We start from the raw sequence: 18,289 nt of genomic DNA, 5'->3' as shown, positions 1-18,289 counted from the left end.
TCCAAATGCACCTAGTTCCCAATGTTAATTGTACAGAAGCATCCCACGCACAAACCATCAGCTACATAATTATGCCTTCCACATGGAAAATCTAAAGCATTAATGTCTTATTCACAATGAGATGAAAGTAGATAAAAAATAAATAAAAAACCTGGAATAATGCAAACTGTATTTAAGACATACAGAAAATGGTTTAGGGGAAAGCAATAAAGGTTACTTTTCAGAAGGACAATTAGTGAGCAGTAAAAAAAAAAAAAAGATAATATCGATCAGCTTTTTGAATATGTTAAAGGTACCCAGGGAGTTTAGGAGAACAAAGTGTTGACCAAGCCACTGTGTTCTACGGCTGAAAGGAAGCAGTGTGTTCACTGCTTCCATAGACTGCTCTAGATGCAATAACCAACAGCCAATAATTCACTGAGAGAAATTCTGCCCCAGTTGAACTGTTCATACTAAAGCTGTTGACATAGTATGTGTAAGTAAACTGCACCGAGCTGTTCTGAGCTCTCTAGACATGTGAAAGGAAATAGCTTTTCAGACCAAATAAACATATGAATCATGTTATGGTATCTCATCTAAAATTCTTTATTATAACTTAATGATCTTTAAAATTATATGTGTGTGGTTTTAAATGATAGACACACATTACATACACATAAATATAATAGTTGCAGCAGTGGAATGGTGTAAGTTTGGCTCAGACCCATAATCTCACACATTAGGGATCTTTTGACCACAAGGCTAAAGGCTACACCATTGATATAATACAAATACATAACCGATAACCCCTTAACAATTTTGCATTAGCCGGATGCAAAATATACAACTGCCAGAGGACGGTACTTTCAAAACCAGTTCTATATTTCTATATGCCCACTGAAAAAACGCCTCACCTCTAATCTGGACATTGTGTAGGTTTGATAGACATTATATGACTGTAAATGTCCATCCTTTACAATTAGCTACTAAACAGCTGATTTATGTGGTTATCAGAATCACCGATGAGCGATTGATTAGCAGTCAGCACTTTTTCTTCCTGACTGAAGTCCATGTGTGTGTGTGTGTGTGTGTGTGTGTGCATATACGAATGTATGCATGTGTATGCACTGGAAATGTACTGCTGATCTTCAGCGGACATCGACAGGGATGTGTTTCAGGGCGAAACACATTACAGTGTGAACATTATTGTGCATCTTTTTTCCTTTCCACTATCACCATCACAACATTAAAAATATATTTTTGGAAAGAAGCAAAGTTGTTTTGAGAGAGGTTCAGTGAGAACAAATGACATTTTTCTTAATGGCTGTGCAGTGTATAGGTCTTTCTCAAGAATCCCATCTCTCATGTTACATTTAAATAAGCCCAATACAGGAAATGAATGAGGAACATATAGACTTATTGTTCTAATTACAGACACAGGAGTCTCATTAAAACTGTTCTGATGTATCTGGTATGCTGCAGGAAAAAAGCACACGCTGCCATTTCAAAAAACATTTTAATGATCTTTTATTGTCCTTTGCCCCTATGAATACATGAAAATACATTTACGTTGACTGCAGTTATGGCAATATTGTACAGACACACACATATAAACATGTATGTGGTGTTTCAAAATGTTATATCAATAGCAAATGTACATTAAGTACACATATGTGCAAGTGTATCTTGTGTACAAATACAGTATATGAAATGCAAGTTACATTTCATATAGAATTTTCAAATATAAAAATGCACACTTACACACTTAATAATAAGTGCACACACATTCACATGCACACTACAATTCACAAAGGAGTAAAGCGATTTATTATAATCCAAAAACTGAATCTGCATTAAGAGACCTTGAAGAAGACCTATACAGTCCACAATATCTTTACCTATTGTGGATGTGCACGTAATTTACGTACGTAGAGTTTCAAAGTTATGTCTGTATCTTAAGTAAGTGTGCAATATCTTTGCCTCAACACTCTGATGTGCCTGATTCTTTGCGCAGCTACTAAACTGCTCAGTGTAGGGACAGTCTTTCTGAGGTAGACTGTTCATGTTCAAGGACAGGCATTTATTTACTTTTTTTTTTACTTTTAGGTTTTTCTACTTTTTTCTTTTTTTCCCCTTTTATACAAATACATGACAAAAAAAAAGACAGAACATAGGTACTACACGTATGTATGTAGCAATGAGGTAGAAATGGTTTTAAAGAACAATGTTTGAATACAAACAGACAAAACAGTAACATCTGGACCAGTGCTAAGGAACACAGGGAACGCAATACACTCAGCAAGCAAAATAAAACACACAAAGCAAAATTCAAGTGATTTTGGGGTATCTGTTCAGTAATAAAGGCTGTGCTTTAAACCTTTTTGTACTTCCGAGCTGCATTTTCCACTTTATGCACTCCTAAACCAATGACACGTTCCCAGTGACTTCAACAATTATAAAGGGCTTCCACAATAAGTTCCAAGATAAGAAAACTTCTTTCCAATTTTTTCCAGGGACATGTGTGAGTGAATGTTAACGGTCACTCCCACAGTGAAACTCCTGTTACAAATAATGACACGGGGGGATGTCATTCCAGGTATGACAGAGTGGCTCTACAGAGAGTGCTATTTGGCTTAAGTACATACTGGATATTATTCTTTTGAATGTTGAGGTCTACACCATTAGCATAGGCGAAACTGCCGTTGTATTCTATATTTATTTTTAGAGGCCAGTAAAGCAGTTTTGGATCGGTGTGTCTTGAAGTAAAATGGCAGAGCTTGCTTTGGTGCCAAGAGAGGATGCTTCAATATGATAGGCTTTAACACAAAATGTGAAAAGTGCCTTTGACAAATTGCACATTAACATTTTCTTATTTTTCAAGATGAGAACAAAAATATGTAATTACGGGCCGCACCAAATCCAAAGGTCATCTATTGGAGAGACACAAATGACACCACGCTTGGCATCTCAATCTGCTGTGCGTACATCACTTCCAGAATGCATAAATGGTGCATCAAGTGGTTTTTACACTTTAAAAAGAACCAAATGTATGTAGACCATATAATGTCTGAGGCTTGAGCCATATATACATGGAATGGAGGAACCGAGGGCTCAGACGGGTAACCAAGCATCCGTCGACGGAGGGAAAAACATTGCAGTTCTGAAGTAAAGCGCATTGGAGTTAACTCCAAAGGACATGTAGCGTCCTTGTTGTGTAGAGGATGAGTAACCGTAAGGGCCTGTGAGAATCAGAGAGGTGAGAATGGAGGAGGCCGTCTCCTTCCGGCAGGAGGCCTCCGTCAGCGCCACCCGCCGGCAGCCCCACACCACTCTGCTAGTGCTTCAGTAGACGACAAACTCAAAACGCTCGGGGTAAACAAGCAAACAGAAACTGGTGAAAGCAAACAAGGGAGCAAAACAAACACGCAAGAATCAAAGCAAAAACAACAACAAACAAAAACGTACATTCAAACCATGAGGCTTGCTCTTACTTTCTCCTCATGTGCAGTAAATATAGGCCCCTTCAATCCCCCCGTGCTACTGCCCGAACACGACTAGCGACTAGCTGCTGAGTGCTAGCAAGGGAAAAACAAAAACAAAAAAACAAAGAGCAGCTAACAGTTGCCACGTGGGCACCGGAAGAGAAGCCTGTTGACAGGAGAACGGTGCCCTCGGAGTGCCACACACAACCCACGGGCCGTGTGAACAGAGGGGCTGGTGTGCACTAGGCACTGTGAGCAGAACAACTGCACAGGTAGTGTCAGAGCAGCAAGTTGTGATTCTTTCGGTTGGAGGAAAGAAAGCAGCTAGTTCTATAAGCAGGCTGAGTTGAGTCTAAAGAGGCTAGCACGTTAACCTCTTACATTTCTGCTCGCAGAGGAAACAGCGACAAACTGAGGTAGAAAAAAGAACATGGGGCACACGGGATCTGTCGGGACTGTTACACGGATGACACACAGCAGCAGGACGAGGTTGAAAACAATACAAGAACAGAAAGGCGTTTGGACTGCTGAAGAGGATATCTGGTGGGCTTTCGGTGTACGATTTGGTTCTTCCCCCACACGTCCATCTTTTTCGTTCGCAGAGGAGAGACACATACACAAATGTTCTGTTCAACGATGTTTTACAAAATACAAATATAGTGGTCCACTGCATGTCATCATTTGTGGCTAAGGCTTCGAACGAACCTCATCAGCACAAAGACCGTGTCCGTATCTAACAAGAGCTCACACTACAGAGTCAGTACTGTGCTATGCATGAGGACAGGGTGCTGTGATTGATACCGGAACACAATTCAGAATTCTTCATACTTACACTTTCTTTTTCAAGCAGTACTCGCAACAGAACCGTTATCTTTAAGATTTAGGGGTGAAAAAAAAAGAATGAAAAACATGAACAGGAAAAAAGAAAGTCCTCAAACTTATTTTTTCTCCCAAACATTCCAGAAACGCTCTGGTTACATTCATAGTCAAATCCTTGCCATTTCTTAACCTACTGAGGGGAACCTTTTTATCTAATGCAAATGAAAACCCAAACGCAAATAGTAACTGCAGTATGTAGTGCTTTGACACAATCTTGTTTGAGGTACTGTACAAATCACAATCACTTTCCTGAGATTTTGAAGAAAATTAAATGCAAATGAAGTCTATAAATTAAGGTCCAGATTACAAATGCCACAACTGTCTCCTGGCCTCTCGGGGCCTGCACGTCAGACTCAGCTGAGGAATTCTGTTGTTGTTTTTCTTTATCTTTTTGTTTCTTGACAGAATTGACAAAAAAGCAGAACACGTCTGTTTTAGTCTCAGGTTAAAGCTTTCTATATTAGCACATGCCACCAATGTAGATTGTGAGGCAAACCAATCAAAATACAAAATAATAAAGCACCACTTTAGGCACTTGATAGCAACAGAATCTGGAAAACAGCAGAATGATATTTACACACTTAACGGAGTTTGTCTTCGGGGTCATCTCTGTGACAGTGCACGTCAGTAAGTGACTCTTGGCTTTAGCGGCGTTGAGTCTAGGAGTGGGGGTCTCTCTGTCTGACTATGTGCAAAGGGCCAGGCATGGATTTAAGCATAGCTATGCATCATACATGTCTATCGGAGTGCCCTTACTGCTGCTCTTTAAGGGTCACTAGCATTTGCAAAAACCACCCCTCAAAAGCACACGTCTCACCCAAAGAATTCTGAATTGTATCCTCCCCTTCGAGCAGGAAAGGTCGCCCCATGCGGTATGTCCCCCCCACCCCTCTCAAACACCACCCTCCCCCTCACTGGCTACAGCCAAACATTTTATTCCATTCAGTGTACGTGTCCAGTTCTTTCTGCGATATGCTGGGCTGGACTTTGCAAAAGACATTCTCAAAGTCTTGATACGAGATCGGCCTCACCTGGCCCGGCATGATCCCGGAGAGGTCGGCACCAGCCATGCCGTGCAAGGGTCCGACAACGGCCTCCTGGCAGAGCCGGACCACGTCGAGGCCCGAGAAACCCTCGGTCCGCTGGACCAACAATGTCACCTCTTTGTCGCTGAGGCAGTAGTTGTGCTGAGACAGCACCTGGCTGATGAGCTGGTGCCGGGCCGAGCCGTCGGGCAGCGGAATGAGCAACCTCTTCACGAAGTACCTCCGCACGGCCTCGTCGATCTCCTCTGGCTTGCTGGTGGAGCAGATGACCAGGACGTGCTCCTCAGGCGAACCGAGCACGCCGTCCAGTTGCAGGAGCAGCTCGCTCCGGATCCGGCTGGCGGGGCTCTCCTCGGACAGCTGCGGCGACAGCAGCAGTTCCACGTCGCTGACGAACACCACCGATGGCTGCCGGCAGCGTGCCACCAGGAAGGAGGCTTGCACCACCTTCTCGCCTTCCGACAGCCACTTGGTGACCAGCGCCGAGGCGCTAAGTTGGAGGAAGGCAGCGCCAAGCTGGCTGGCTACACAGCGCGCCAACAGAGTCCGGCCCGTGCCCTGCGGCCCGAAGAACAGGACGGTGCGGGGCAGCGGCGCCAGGCTGCTGAACATGTCCGGCCTCAGGATGGGCCACAGCACCTCCTCCTTGATGGTGGCCTTGGCCAGTTCCAGGCCGGCGATGTCGCCCCAGTCCACGGGCGGCATCTGCTGCAGGACCTCGGTGCTGACCATCTCCACCAGGGCGGCGTCGCTGTTCTTCAGCTGCTCCTCGGCCGGGTGGCCGCTCGAGTGAGCCAGGTGGTGCTCGTCGCCGTGCTCGCTGAACTTGCCGAACGACTCGCCCGGCCGCATGGAGCCTTTGGAGGAGCCGTAGGACGGAGGGGTGATGGCCCTGCTCGGCTGACCGCTGAACTTGCGCTGTTGCTCGGAGGACATGGCCGGCTTGGTGGGCTTAAACGGCACAGCCGAGGCGTCAGCGCTTCTGTCAAATCCGCTGCCTCTGCTGGAGTCAGCGATGCTGTTATCTGGCAGCCTGTACATGGGGCTTTGAGTGGAACGCTGCTGGCCGTAGCTGAAATTTCCATAACTGGAGTCCATGTCTCCCTGCCCCGCCATGTAAAACGCTTTCCTTTTCAGCGAGTTGGCCGAACTACCGTTCAAAGGCGTCGGTGCGATGGGCGCGTGGCCGTGGGACTGGTAGGAGTAGCCGGGGAGGGTGGAGGGGGGCAGCGGGGTGGGAGCCGCGATGCCCGAGGGCAGGTAAGCGGAGGGTGGATGGGCTCCCCCAGGGCTGTAGCCCGGAGCGACTGCGGCCTGGGGGGGATAGCCAGCGGGATAGTTGTACCCGGACAGGTTGGGGGAGCCTGCGTTGTAGCTTGGCACCAGCGTTGGGGGAGGCGGAGGGGGAGGTGGGGGTGGCTGTAGGAGGCCGCTGCTGTGCAAAGGCGATGGGTGCGGGGACGGGAGGGCCGGGGTGCTCTGTCCGCCGCTGTAGGTGGTGTGCAGGTACGTGCCGTTGTAGCCGCTGGCGAATTCCTGAGAGGGGATCCCCGAGTGAAGGGAGGCGGGCGTGTGGCTCCCACAGCCGCTGCTGGAGTAGCTGGGCTCGCTCAGGCTGCTGGCCACGCCCGCCGAGCTGCCCACGTTGGCCGCGCCATCTGTCGGGGGCAGGGCGGCAGGCACCACCGCCTTCCCGCTGGACAGCACGTCGGCGGCACAGTTCACCGGGTAGATCCCCTCCTGCCACGTCTCGCCCTCCGACTTGCGGCCGTTCAGGAGGCCCGGCCCGCCCTCCGAGTAGGAGCAGAGTAGAGCCCTCTCGCTCGGCCCCTCCAGGATGCCCGAGTACTTCTCGGCGTACTTCTTCAGGAGGTTGGACGCGGTGAGAGCAGAGATGTCGTCGTTGGCCCAGGCGTACTGGTAGGTCCGCTGCAGGTGCCCGCGATACGCCTCGGCCTTATGGGCGGGGGAGCGAGTGGTGGAGGAGATGTCGAAGTGTTGCTCCGCCCACTGTGCATGCTCTGGGGTCCACTGCATCTTTAAGCCTAAATACCACCCCCCCCGAAAAAAAAAAAAACAAACAAACACAAAAACACCATTGTCAAAAACTTGATGAATAATGTTTGGAGATCACAGGATCAGCAAAGCCCTCTTTTTTTTTGTGAAACTCGGCAGAATCAATGATCCAATACATGATTGCTTTTAAACAGAGAGAGGGGGATGAAAAAACAGCAAGAGCAACACAAAAAAATATTACTTTCCATTTCCTCCCCGGCAGCTCTCCTGGAGTGCGGGCTACATATCACGGGCCCTGCTGACAGTTACTATCACAGGAGCAGCGCGGATTTGGGCACCCAGCACCTGGTTAGCACAGTATAATGCACCCTGCACAGAGCGGAGTGACACAGACATCGCAGGTCACTCTATAATCCAACTCTCATCTAAAGCAGTCGCAGACAGTTTCAAATCTGCTCGGAGGAGTGCAGCAAAGCAATCTACCAGGCACCGCACCGCTGCCTTCATCCCACAAACCCCACAGCACGGCATGAATCCCAACAGCTCTCCGTCTGCCCGCCACCTCCTGGAGAACAGCGTGCTGGAAAAAAGGGGAAAAAACATCCCTCTCTTGTCTTTTCTTTCTCTTTCCACTCCCTCTGTCTGTCTAGTCTCTCTTTCTTTCTCACCACTCCCTCTCCCTCACTTGCTCTCTTTTCCATCCTCCTCCCTCTTTTTTCACCCACTCTCTCTCTTTTCAGCTTCTCTCTGTTATTGCCTCCAGGGCTCAAAAGCCACCATCAACTTTAATCCCAAACTCCATCTGCAAACACAAGTAGTTACATATGCTGTCATCTTACACTCAGCATGGGATTAGCAAAGAGACATTTACTCGAGAACCAATGGGATGTAACTGGCAGTCATCACACGCACATGCGTCCAGACACGCGCGCACGCACACACACCAGCGCGCACACACATATGCACATTATGGAGGAGAGTGGATGTCAGCCCAGTTATTGCACAAGCCTATTGTTGTAGCCACATGGTTCCTTATCAGGAATCACTAGACCTAAACAGATACAACCACACTGCCCAAAAAGACAACAGTGGATTTAAGTGTTTATGAGGTTTCCTCACTGATCCAGCTTCCCTTCCTATAAATCTTTTAAGACCGCACTCACATACACACACACACACACACACACACACACACACACACACACACACACACACACACACACACACACACAGACACACACACACACACACACACACACAGCCCCTTCAATGACAAGTCTGGAGAATCAGCGTTATAATTTACCTAGACCATGTCTCACCAGTGGGGGGACAACACAAACATACTGAAGTCAGACAGTTTTTCTAGTATCTACAGTGCTGAATTAGCAACAGTTCACAACATTCACTGAAATCCTGGTAGTCTGGCAGAGGCTGAATTCTCCACTGCTAACAGTTCTTCAGGACTGGGCTTGGAGCTTGTCTGTAACACTGACCTGCAGTGTAAATCTCAGGCTCCGTTCCAGGAGTTCAGAGCCACTGCTGACAGTACACGGAAGAGCTCATCTCAGCAGCAGGCACACACACACACACACACACACACACACACACACACACACAAACACACTCGTGGACGCCAGTGCACAAACACACACACACGGAGCGCTAATTAACAGGATGACGCTGCGCTAATTGTGTTAATTTACAAGGTTTTAGTCAAAGGGACTGGCGTTACGACTGGCAAGGCTGTCAGGCCTGCAGGCTAATGACTAAGAACAGCTGAAGACAAAGCAGTGGCGTGAACACGGCGGCCATGGCAGTCCGCCCGTCAACGACAGCCGCTCCCAGCGCTCCCAACAACGACGCCAGTCAATACTACTGCTCCGACAAACCGCGCGCCTTCAGATTACTGGCAAATTAATGCCACGTTTTATGCACTTCGCCGGGAAAACTGCTTTTGATTTGTTATTCTGCTGCATTTTGTGGGGTTCTTATGCGCGATCGTGCCCAACGCATTCAGGCATTAGGCCATGTCTGGTTAGTGCTGTGGGACGCGCGGTATTCCCGCGGCAATCCATTCGAGTTGTATGTAAAGATTTATTTCCAATAATAATGTGTACTCAGTGGAGGACATATATTTTCCTTGGTCTGAGGATGAGCTTTCATTTGTCCGCGCAGACTATAAACTGTGCGGCGCGCACTCCAGCACTGTTGAACCTTGGGAGAGATTACCTTGGGAATTTGGCAGCACAGTTATCTTTGAGCCTTCGCATAGCCGCTCGTTAATACATTCATTACTCGTCTTTCATATTCCACTTTCATCATCTGTATGTATGCATGTGTGTGTGTGTGTATATATATATATATATATATATATATATATATATATATATATATATATATATATATATATATATATATATATATAAAAGATGGGAGATGTTCTTTATAAAGGTCTTTATAAAGGACGTGGGTGTAAACTTGGGTTAGAATAAAGCAAGATGTTTGGAGTGGTTGTATGGTTGCAGACCTCCACAATGCAGCGTTCTTACAGAGATTTCAAACAATGCTCCAGTCTCTCAGTCTAATGACTTTTATGAAGCACACCACACTCTAACAAAAGAACACATTCAGCTATAGTCATTTAGCAAGCCTAACAAATTACCAGGCTCTTACAGTAATAAGACAGGATGTCTTCCTCCAACCATTTAAAGCATTTAAGTTGTCTAAAATGAGACGTCAAAAGGTTTAATTTTGGGGTAATACGGGGTTGAGCACATTTACTGTTACAGTACAGCTATATCCATATAATACTGTGTAAGTGGCAATATTTATACACATCTGTCTTCCAACCAGAGAACGCAGAGACACCTTTAGGCAATATTGGCCTTTGCATCACCATAGTCATGCTTACCTTTCAGATTACATGCTAATCTCTTCCCAGGTGACTGATGGAGGAAGACCAAACTAGTCAGCACCAAGACTAAAAAACAAAATATTATGTAGTCAGTAAAACTGACTGAACTATGGAAGGATGGAGCAGAGAGAGAGAGGTGGGGAGAGCGGGGGAGAAAGAGAGAGAGAGAGAGAGGTGGGGGAGAGAGGGAGAGAAAGAGAGAGGTGGGGAGAGCGGGGGAGAAAGAGAGACAGAGAGGTGGGGGAGAGAGGGAGAGAAAGAGAGAGGTGGGGAGAGCGGGGGAGAAAGAGAGACAGAGAGGTGGGGGAGAGAGGGAGAGAAAGAGAGAGGTGGGGAGAGAAGGAGAGAGAGAGGTAGGGAAGAGAGGAAGAGAAAGAGAGATGGAGAGAGGGAAATCAAGAAAAAAGGAAGACATGATGAACAGGAAGGACAGGGCTGAGATGCTGAAGGAGAAGGAAAAAGAGGGGGATGGGAGAGTGAGGGAGAGCGAGAGAGAAAACGTGGGGACTGCAAGAGATGAATCATCTCCAGTTTAGTTTTAGACTACACTAAATCAGCTACAAAGATCCTCCACACTCTTCATGCTTCTTGGGGCTGGCTCCTAGCTCAGTGACACAGCAATAAATAACACAAACACACAGACAAACCTATCGCTGTTGGAAATATAAAAATGTCACTTCTACTGCTCCCATATGTCCTAACCTGCCACTGTTTTGGGGGAGAACATATTTTGCTACTCTTTATCCACGAAGCCCTTACGAAAACGGTTTACTAGGGTTGTGAAAGGTGTAATGTGGTACTCCTCACAGTTGCTATAGTGCCCATGCTATTCATGTCATACGTTGCAACAGATCCAATTACACTCACCACAGGCCCCAATTAGTATTTAACATGCAATGTTTATATGAAATACTCTGTCAAATGAATGCCGTGTTAGATTATACCAGCAATTTGTGCAATAACGATCATTTTTAAATACAGTCAGAGGTGGTAGCCATTGGGTGTTGCCAGATTTACACCACACACGGACTCATCACCACACTGGTCCATTTAGGTGGCATCTGACAGCACAGACAAGTTGTGTCATTAAAAACGAAATTAGAGACAACAAGCAATGAGCAGCTCTCTCGCTTTAGAGGCCATCGGCATAATTAGTGCTCGTTTCATTAGAGGACGTCTGAAGACAAGCTGAGGACCTCCGCTCAAATTCCGCTCTCTGGCTCTCCTCAAAGGCCTTCTGTTTAATTTACCAGTGTCTGTGAGGCTACCTTTACAGTACGCCTGGCAAATCTTAAATTACACTCGCTGTCAGACTCCGTGCGGCTAAGGCGGCTGGCCAAAGTGGGAAAAGTGAAGCAGCCAACAGGTGAGCGTTCGCAAGTGCCGCTTTGACGCGCGCGCGCTGGCCTCATTACGGCCTAATAACAGGTGAGCAAACAGGAAACAAACAAATCAAGACAATGATTTCATTCCAGGTACAATGGGCTAATTACATAGCACTAAATCATCCATGGAATTTATGGAAAATTTTTTTCCGTAACACCCACACGAACATAAACTAAAGACCAACAGAAGTACACAGGACCAAGAAACAGAAATCAGATATCTAGCCTGAGCATTAATTGCGCATCCAAATAATTAAAGACCTGCAACTCCATCGCCTTTTCGGGTTTGTACCGTCTTCCCCGAGCCCGACAGTAATTATGTATGGTCTGCGCAGGCGTCTAATAGGTGTGTTATTAGTGAGAGTGATCAACAGTAAACCCCCGGAGAGGAAGCACTGTACCGACGCACTGTTTAATTTCAGACACTGTGATCATGGCCAATGAAACAGAGAAGCTGACCTTTTTGGGAGCTATTAATCTGGCTAGCCTTGGCCGATTTTAAGCAAACAGTGGCGCGCCCGCGCTCTGGCCATCCAATTTCCCAGAGCATAAATTGGACTGCCGCTTACACAATTCTCTAGTCATTACTGCACAGCTGAAAGGAAGCACAGAGGTGGCAGAGTGGTTTTCTCCCAGACAACCCCCCCCCCCCCCTTTTTTTTTTTGTTGCCGTGTGTGTGTATGGACACGCAATGGCTTCAAGCAGAATTCCCAAGCTCTGACCCCCCCCTGCCTTCAGGAGGATGCTGGTGGTTTGGGGGAAGGGGGCTGTGGGAGGTGGGCCAGGCTCTGGGTTGCTTTAGGAGGAAGCTGTCGTAATTGAAACGTGGCCTAATCAGACTCATTACCATTTTGGCCAATTTGCACCACCAAAGATGCTTATTAGGTAACTGTGTTTAATAAAGCGCTCTTTAGAAAGCTAACTGTAATGAGCTCTTTAGAGTCAGGTCTGAGCATGATTACACCAGTGGAAGTGTTTAGCTGAGCTCAGACAGACGGCTGCGTTTAGTCATGTACAATGTCATAATTAAGCCTCACAAACCGCTTTCCCCAGCGCACAATGAACACGGCTGCACCCAGAGAAACTCAGAAAAATATTTATAATTACTGATCATTAGAGCCCGGGGATTTTTATCTGTGGATGTAAACATAATTATGAGAGCCTCTTCCTTTCATAATGTGCACACAGCACACTCAACATGACAAGCGTGCGAATACAGTGGACAGACATTAATTATATTTATAAATAAAAACAAGCTCATATTTCCATCCTAATGCACTGTGGGGATGTGTTTTCTCCTCTTTTCCTCACACTCTCTCTCTTTCTCTACGTGGGGGAAGGGATACAGTTCTAATTCAATCTCTGCTGGTAATCGTTATGGCAACAGAAGCCCATTCATCTTATATATCAACTTAAACCTGTTTAAAGTCAATTTGGAAATCCATGTCGCACTCATTGCACTGGGTCTGGGAGACCAGAGGTCAACATTAAGCTCCTAATTTATCCAAGAAATTCAGGCTGTGCCCTTTTTTATTTTTGGCTGTGCAGCACAGGTTATGTCTCCCCACTGGAGATGACTGAGCAGGGATCACACGGTCTAATGTGTGACCACACCACAAAGTTGAAAAGCAAACAAAAGAAAACCCCCACAAATCAACAGACACCCCCAGGCTACTACAATTTAATTAAGCATTATAAACACAATTAATCAACTAATTAGCCTTAAATGCATGTCAGAGGCTGATGTCCACATCATTTAGTGACTTAGCTAATTGTGATCCTGAGCAACCCTATGAGAGAGAATTATGATAATATAAACATCCTTAAATGCTCTCAATGGGGGTCTTTTAGATGAGTTTCACATTAGGAGGTCTGCATACAGCGGCAAGGACGCATGTTCACATGAGGGCTGGAAGAGCCCCACGTGAGACGTGTATGTGTCCATGGCTTTCTGAATGAACGGAGTTTGTTTTAGTGCCATTCTACACCACCGGCCTCCAGGCTAGCACCGCAAGCGAGAACATCTGGGCAAGTGCTAAGTCCTCCGTGGCAGTCCACACCTGGCCTGACTATGTTTGAGCTGGAAGCAGAACAAGGCTGTTTTACTATAGGCTCATTACAATACAGACGTGTGTGATTGCTACTGAGTCAAGGCTGGTTTGGGATCTGCAGTTTGTTTTCACACACCTTGCATTCATTTCCTGTGAAGTGAAACCTCACAAACCTTCTTCTTAAAAAGTGCACCAGCCTTGTTTACAGAGCTTGCTTGCTTGGAAAAAAAACATCTGATTATAGCGATTACAACAAAAAACACCAAAACTAATAAAAACTAATAGAAAAAAAAACAATAGTAAAAAAATTATAGTAAATCAGTCTGGCTATGAGGTTAAGTGGCACCTTTCAGCTGTCACACACACACACGCGCACACACACACACACACACACACACACACACACACACACACACACACACACACACACACACACACACACACACACACACACACACACATGCAGCCAAAATAACAAATCTGCATCAGCATCTTATACATAAGAACATATGTCATTTTGTTTTGCATTGGTAGCAATAAGCAAACAATTCAAATAGCACAAAGTAGATTAGACAGCGTCACGGACATGCATGATGAAGATGATATGTGATGGGCCCTGGGGAAGTGCATATTCACACACAACTATGCAGTGACATTGACTGAACACCACAGCTTTGGGCCTTCTGTGCCCTGATGGTTGCATTTGCAGAGCCAGCATCTGTATGAACAAAGGCAGAGCCTTAACCAGTTCTCTCACATCAGCGGGACTATTTACCTCCGTGTAACACAGTGTGACCCGGAGTGACAACTGGGCTGGCCAATCAGAGGGAGGGGGAGGGGCAATTCAGCTGAGCTGACAACAAAACTGGACGGCCATCTCCATCATGGCGATGAATGTGTGTGAAGATGTGAGATGATGAGACGGTTTCTTCTGCAAAACAAACCCAGTAGTAAGGCGACATGTCCAAATTCTACTGCCAGAAGCAAAACTGAGCTAAAAGACTGAAAAAAAGAGAAATAAAAGCTCTTTCACCCCACTCTGATGTAAGCCTGGGAATAAATCCACTGGAAAAGAAACAACATAGACAGGCTAGCCCACATTTCACAGCGTGGTTCTCCTGCGGACTTTACCAGGCTTAACAACATGTTTCAATCTCGCGAGCATCTGCCTTAGTTTAGACTCCCTGACCGCTCTCTGCGAGCTCACTCAAGCTGTCAGTCAGACGCGTCCACACGCTGCTCTACAGGAAAGGGGGAAACCGGAGGAGGTTAATAAGGTGCTTTACTTCTAATGTGCCATCTGTTTTTGTCTCGGAGCGCCACTGTCAGCGCTCTACAACTTAACTCGCCGAGCACGCGCGCGCGCGCGCCTCTCGTGCGCCCCTCTCGTGCGAGCCGCTCGCGACGACGCCGCCGCCACTCACAGTCGTTCTCGAAAGTACGTGGAGCCCGGCCACGTTTGGAAGAGGGATAAAAAATAATAAATGACCACAGTCGAGAGCAAGAGTGGTGTGGACGTGGAGGGGGGGGGGGGGGGTGAGTTTATACAGGGCTCTTATCTTTAACGCGGCTGGCATGTCAGTCAAGCAGTCAATTTCCAGACACGAGGCCATTCTGTTTGCAACTCGCCGTAATATTCATGATTGTGTTGGGGGGAGAGCGCGCGGCTCGGCGCGCGCGGCCTGCTGTGACAGAGCTGTAATCATTTCAATCTGCTAAACACCGATTACGCCCCTCACAGCAGCCGGCGGCACCACTGATCCGGTCTCCTTCTGCTCCTCTTGCCATCTCTCACTCATCTGGATTTCTGTCCTCTCCTCCTCCTCTCCTCTCCTCCTGCATCCTCTCTGTTAATTGGGACATGGACGTCGGAGAGACCCAATATCCTCCCACATCCAGAATCCAAAGCAGGAGGCTATGAAACTTACAATTTAACTATTGCCTTTAAAACAAATCAATCAAACAACCAACGAACCAATGTATATGTATATCATATATCTATGAATATATTTAAATAAATCTATAGATTTATCTTTCTATCTATGAGAACTATATTCTCATTTCTCCATGTCCACTGCCTGATACGAATACTGTGTGGTGGGCTGAGCTACATTATTAGCTTTAAGGTTTCTCATTAGTAATAATGAAAGGAAACTAGTCATCTTATACTGGCAACAGCAGAGTCTACTTTGTTTTAATCATCAAATTGATTTCAAGTTGCCATCAAATCTAAATCTCTCTTCTTGTGGATTGTGGTATAATGTTGTTTACCACATTCCACACCCCCCTCCCCAGCCCCACCCTGAACACTAACTCCTCCTCCTCTCCTCTGTCATCCATCAGTCCAAACACAATGAGCTAATTATTTAGCCAATAACCGCGCCACAACGCACATTACACTGAGGTAATTATAAATCATTACACATGCTACGCTTTCTGATATTAAGTGGATGGTAAGTACGGCGGATGCATCATATTTCAAGAGCAGACAATATACGCGAACATGACAGCAGGGAGAATAATGACAATCCATTATCTTATATTGCTTCCAATAATAATTTTCAAGCCCCTCGTTTCGTGAAGGGTGGTCCATCAGATGCACAGCACAAAGACGTTCCTACGTAATCCAAAATGGATCTTTAAAGGTCATTAGCAGTAAGAGGTAAGCAGTCATGAGGTAAGAGAACCCATGAGTGACTCCTACCAGCCCCCCACCCCCCCACTCACACACCACCACCACCACCACATCCCTGTGTTTTTCTGTATACCACCCATGGAACTGACTGGGTACACCAGGGTAAGGGCACACACACTCCCTACAACGCTCAACACAATGTGCGTGGACCCTAATGAAAGCTGCTTCAAGCTTTCAATCTTTGAAGTGCAGCATTTCCAAATGATTGCCTATCAATGTACAATTTGAAATTAAGATGCCATTAAAACATGCTGAAGGTCAATGGCACAATACAACATGTATTCGAAGTGCTGAGATAACTCACTGTTGTCTAGCTGGAAGAGCTAATACAACAGGCACTCAATGATGAATACAAACCACCCACCCTTCCACCCACATTACAGAAACAAGAGCAGCAACCACAACATCAACGACAACAACCATAATCATCATCATCATCATCATCATCTTCTTCAATATCATCATCATTACTATTCAGTAACTGCCTTGTCATAACATACATCCCATGTTGAAATGACTAAATGAATGTACTAACTGTTTAGTGGATAAATACACAGCTGCCTAAAATGATCCAACTTGTTCATGTTTGGAGACATGCCAGAAATGTCGTCTAACAAACAGCATGCATGTCATTGTAAAAAGAACCAAGCAATTGACAATAAAGACACAGAGGCTCCGAAGCTCCTATTGATCAATATTTTTAACTGAGAGATATATGGCAAACTTGTGATATTTCAGAGACAGACAGAGAGAGAGAGAGAGAGAGAGAGAGAGAGAGAGAGAGAAAGACAGAGACAGAGAGAGAAAGAGTGTTGGACTGGCACCTGTCCAGGGTTGGTTCCCACCATTCACCACCCTGACTTGGAATATTTAATTGTGCATATTAGCTATACAGTTCCTATTTATTTCTGCATTAACAGGTACACTTACACATGCTCACTGAACAAAGTTAATAAATAAATAAATATTTAAAATAAACAATTTATTGAGCAAATAATAGGAGAACCCAACTAATTAAAAAGCATTCATTTAATGCTTTTAGAGTTTCATTTTAGAGTTTAAAGTTTAATTTCTTTTGCCCCTTTTACAAATATTTTCATCTGAACTGAATGTTACGGGCAAATAACATGCAGGAAATCAGGAGGAAGCAAACGTGCGTCTCTAACTGAGAGTCTAAAGAAATGATAGATAACTTAACCAATCATGAAACCGAATTACCAAGAAAGCCAACGTAACGTTCAGTGGCCAACAACGCTCATGAAAGTGCTGCTTTCTAAGGGTAGCTAACGGCTCCTCAACGCTTTATATGACGGGTCAAATGGTGTGGGTCAAAAAACAAAAATTGTTTAATTTACATGCTCCACGTTCATTGCGCATGTTCATATCGCGATAAAGATCAAATTACGGTAGGATTACCCCTTATTCCTGCACTGTCGGATAACCATGAATCATGACCATGAATCAGATTAAACAGTTATACAGAATATATGAATGAATGAATGTATGAGAAGGCCTCAGAGAAAATGTATTGGGACGATATTGGATGAACAAGTCATTAGCAACAGAAACGCACTCATGAAAACATTGCTTTTGTGCATAACCAAGGTACCATGGGAAGAGCAGTGTGGTGGAGATCACTTGACCTTAACAAAGACTTTCTCTGGAACTCCAGCTTATTGACTACAGCCATGAGGTTTCTTTTTGCCATTTATCAAACCTTTCAATTTAGTGAATGAATTCAATGCTTTAAAACTTAATTTCCAAAAAAAAACTTGGTAATTTAATTTCAATAAAAGAAACAGAAAGGATGAAGTGAAGAGTGTTTCAAGGACAGAGAATGG

The 18,289-nt window shown here is 45.5% G+C and overlaps 1 protein-coding gene across 4 annotated transcripts in view; it reads right to left on the bottom strand.

Annotated features, from left to right (window-relative positions):
- Positions 1-5,250: 5,250 nt before the first annotated feature.
- fign (fidgetin) overlaps positions 5,251-18,289 on the bottom strand; it is a 38,263-nt gene continuing 25,224 nt past the window's right edge. For 3 of the 4 annotated variants that reach the window (XM_077001209.1, XM_077001210.1, XM_077001208.1), the window contains one exon: positions 5,251-7,431. In XM_077001209.1, the coding sequence (XP_076857324.1) occupies positions 5,252-7,431 (2,180 nt within the window). In that variant the 3' untranslated portion in view covers position 5,251. Of the gene's footprint in view, positions 7,432-14,528; positions 14,685-18,289 lie in introns of all 4 variants that reach the window. The other variant, XM_077001211.1, reaches the window with a different exon arrangement.

Source organism: Brachyhypopomus gauderio, chromosome 4, assembly GCF_052324685.1.
Source record: "Brachyhypopomus gauderio isolate BG-103 chromosome 4, BGAUD_0.2, whole genome shotgun sequence".
NCBI lineage: Eukaryota > Metazoa > Chordata > Actinopteri > Gymnotiformes > Hypopomidae > Brachyhypopomus > Brachyhypopomus gauderio.
Note: the sequence above shows the minus strand (reverse complement) of the source record. Positions and strands in the feature narration are given on the sequence as shown.